Consider the following 3,943-nt stretch of genomic DNA (forward strand, 5'->3'; position numbering starts at 1 on the left):
TTTTCCCTTTAGTATGTTGTATGTTTGTATATTTTGGTATCTTCTAACGTATATGTATAGTAATATCAAAATAAAGTCTGTAAGAAGTTACAAATTTAGAATATTATTTTATAATATGATTTAGAAAAGTAAACAATGTCTACTAGGTAGAAATCATTTGAATCTTTAGAACTGAAGATTTCAAAAGAGAGAGACTTAAACTAGCCTTACTGAACGGGTCATCTGTAGATAGACGGCGAATGAACAAGAAAGGGCATCATGCATGTAGAGAACTTAGGAAACAAAGGCACGTATACATCCGTAGGGAGACAAGCCTGACCTGGGTGAAGAGGTCTTTGTTAAAGAGAGACAGGAAATAACACTAAATAGGTCACATTGGTCCTGATTAGCAGGACCCTGTGAAAGTTCTACTGAGAAAGAAGTTAAAAAATTGAATACAAAGCAGTTGTATCACCTAATGACCAGTGTCACATTTTATTTTGTAAATATGTGGTGGTTTCATTGCAGTATCTGTGATAATTAAGTAATTACCTTCATAGGCTGCCAGATTGTATGGAAAGGACAAACATAATTCTAAGAATAAATGGAGGGTTCAGAGGAATTAGTATGAGGCAGATTTAACAACTCTGCAATGTTAACTTTATTCACCAATGACAGATTGTGTATAGCTCTGCTAAACATGTCAGTGTGGTACCTGTGCTGGGAATTTGAAGGAATAGATAGATATGATTGCAGTATGATTTACAAGTCAGAAAAGTTACAGAAGCTCAAAAATAAACAAAAACTGAGGAATGAATTGATGCTGGTAAAAAGTGTTTGTGCATAGGTGTATGTGTTTGAAAAGTTACTCCTAGAAATTTAGACATGCTTTTCTACTGCTACTGTTTTAAACACCTATAGATTGAAAATTAGGAGACTCTTAAATAAAGCAAAGTCAAGAGATAAACATAACCTAAGAGTAAGAGAAGATATATGTATATATTTTCCAGCTTTTTAATTGAAATTTATTTACTATTTATAAAAAAAAAAACCACAGCCTCTATTTTGAAAGTAGATACTAAAATTGGATAACCATTTAGTGTTATCATCCCTTGTCTCTAAAACCATAATGTTATTTTAACAGACTCAGTACAATTTTATTTTATTTTATTTTGGTCATACTAATTCTTGCCAAGAGCATGATATCTGAAATATTTGAATATTCAAAAATCTTGTAATAATCTATAACAGTCACTGTCTAAAGGTCATAATAATGAAGAACAGTTAACTGACTGTTTCAGTTTGGTATTTTTTCTCAAATTTAGTATAGTGTGGTTATTAAATGAACACATGCCTTTTTTTCAATTGGGAAAATAGGAAGTTTTTGAAGAGTTCTAAGCAAATCTTACGTGTGCTAAGTAGGTATGCCAAGAAGTGAACATTGATAATCTTGTCAAAATATAGCTAATTTTCATGGCTGTTTTTAACCACAGCTGTAAGACTTTAGAATCACACACACACACACACACACACACACACACACCCCTCCTAAAACAGAGTTGGAATATTTAATTGTACTATAAAGTAATTATCTTATTCTGTTTACAATGCTGAGCTATATAGAAAAGACTTTATTAGTCGTCTTCTTAATGAAGTATAAGAATATATAACTATGACATTTCATTTAATGTTTGTCAGTTACATTTTCTCCCTCTGTAAAATATATTGTAGTCACATAGGTGGTAACATCTGTATGGCCAAGAATTGCTTAAGAAAGGCCTGCATTTAATAAAGAAAAACCTTTCCAGTAGAATGGATTTTTTTGTAATATATTTTGCATGCAGCCCCAAAATATGTTATGGTTAATAGGGCTAAAATTTAGATATGTCTAATATAAATGAATATTTTAAAAATTATCTTTAATCATATGGGCTTCTTGTATCATCAGCATTTGATGTATAACTTTACACATATTTCTATATGAGCAGATATTTTCCAGTTTGTTTACTCATGTGTGGAAACATGTATTAGTATTTATATCCCATTATAATTAGTTATAAATTATCAGGTATTTCTATCTATAAAGAAAAAGTAAGCTCAAACATCAAGGTAATAATAGAGATAATATTAATAAACAATTATACTAATAAAATGCAAATATTTTTGAAGCAACAAGGAATTCATTCTATGATAACTGCAATCTCAGAGCTTGTTCTTTCATCCCTTATTGGTGGACTAATCAACTAAAAGTTAGTTGTAGTGATATTGTTATACATTCAAGAGCCAGACATTTCCCTTCAGATATGGGTATTCTAGGGGGGCTGTATTTCAGCCCTAGAATATGGGATAGTAGGTGATAACATCAAACAGATGCTAGAAAGCATAGGATAGGTGATATCTTGTATCTCAGTCTTAGGATGCCTCTGAGTAGACTTTGAGCAGGCTCTGATAAGTTTTACAAAATTATTTAGTAAGCTTAGATGTATTGTTTATTTTACCACTTCTCTCTGTGGAAACAAGAATATTTATATAGTGAAGGGATAAGTTAAGGTTTATGTGCACAGTTTTTATAAAGCTGTTTTATTAAACTATGGAACATGGAACAATATTCTTAGATGTACTACCTTGTTTATAATACTTTAAAAGGAAAAAAAACATGTTTGAATGCAAGAATAATTAAAGTTACAGTATTGAATGATTTAGTTATTGTAATTAACCATAATTGGCATTGTATTACATTTTCTAGGCAATTAAGTTGGAGTATTCAAGGTTGGTTAAATTGGCCCAAGAAGATACTTCACCAGAAACAGATTATCGTTTACATCATGTTGTGGTCTACTTTATCCAGAACCAGGCACCAAAGAAAATCATTGAGAAAACATTGCTAGAACAATTTGGAGATAGAAATTTGAGTTTTGATGAAAGGTAATTTGAAAATGCGAAATATCTAATTCATATGCTCAAATTGTTCTTGTCTTTTGAAGCTCTCAATGCAATTTTTGAATGTTTATATAAGTACAGCACAAAATTTGACTTCACTTAATTTGAACAGTTGCTTTGTAATTCATCTACAGTTTATAATCATGATCTTTAAAAGTTTGACTGAAAATAACTCAAATTGTTTTAGTACATTTTGTGAACCAAGATACTGAGCTAAGCAATATAATGATACACAGAAGTTTATACTATAATTACTACCCTTTTGGGACTCAATATTTTAAAGACATAAAGAATTTCTCAACCTTTATACTCTAGATATTTTGGGTCAGATAAATGGCTAAATTAGTTTTGTTTTACCAAAACATAATTTTCTCTTAGAAGCCCCTATAAAACTATTTACTAATGTTAAAAATTTTAATTTAATCTAGTTAGAATGAGCATTATTGAAAGTGACAGGTCTCACTGTAATCACATTTTAATTCTGAAGTAAATGATTATCCTTTTATGGCTGTCTCAAAAATACTGAATGAAAAATATGTTTAGAATTTGAGGAGAAATAAAACTTCTAGGATTAACTCCTGTCTCAACATGTGTTGAGATTTAAGATTATTAAATTGAAACTGTATTGAAATTTAAGATTAAGTGAAATAATACAAATAAATGGTTTTGAATAATATCTGGTAAAAAGTTAGTGCTCAGTGAGTGTTGACTTACTATTTTTGAATAGAAACGTTAGCACCACTGATTTTGTTACATATAACTACAAGAGCTCAGAAATATGACTAATTATGACACTTATTATCTGGGCTGTCAATGCACTGTTTCGATAAATAATATGCTATTGAATTTGGGGGAGAGATTTATGGAATAATCACACTGACTTTTCGTTCTTTGGCAATTATTTGTCCTGGGAGCTGCAAATAGCATTTTGTTTTGATAACCTAATTTCTGTTGTGCTTGAAAGATGGAGTAAGATGTGTGTGATAACTAAGTATATTTTGTAGGGATTTTTTTAAGCTATGAT

At 30.2% G+C, this 3,943-nt stretch overlaps 1 protein-coding gene across 1 annotated transcript in view; it reads left to right on the forward strand.

The window, feature by feature from the left end:
- Positions 1–3,943, forward strand: part of LOC109377688 (ubiquitin carboxyl-terminal hydrolase 25) — a 144,621-nt gene that overhangs the window by 137,116 nt on the left and 3,562 nt on the right. Inside the window, exon 13 of the mRNA XM_019634114.1 lies at positions 2,726–2,904. Coding sequence (XP_019489659.1) covers positions 2,726–2,904 — 179 coding nt within the window. The remainder of the gene's footprint in view (positions 1–2,725; positions 2,905–3,943) is intronic.

Source organism: Hipposideros armiger, unplaced genomic scaffold (assembly GCF_001890085.2).
Source record: "Hipposideros armiger isolate ML-2016 unplaced genomic scaffold, ASM189008v1 scaffold_1505, whole genome shotgun sequence".
NCBI lineage: Eukaryota > Metazoa > Chordata > Mammalia > Chiroptera > Hipposideridae > Hipposideros > Hipposideros armiger.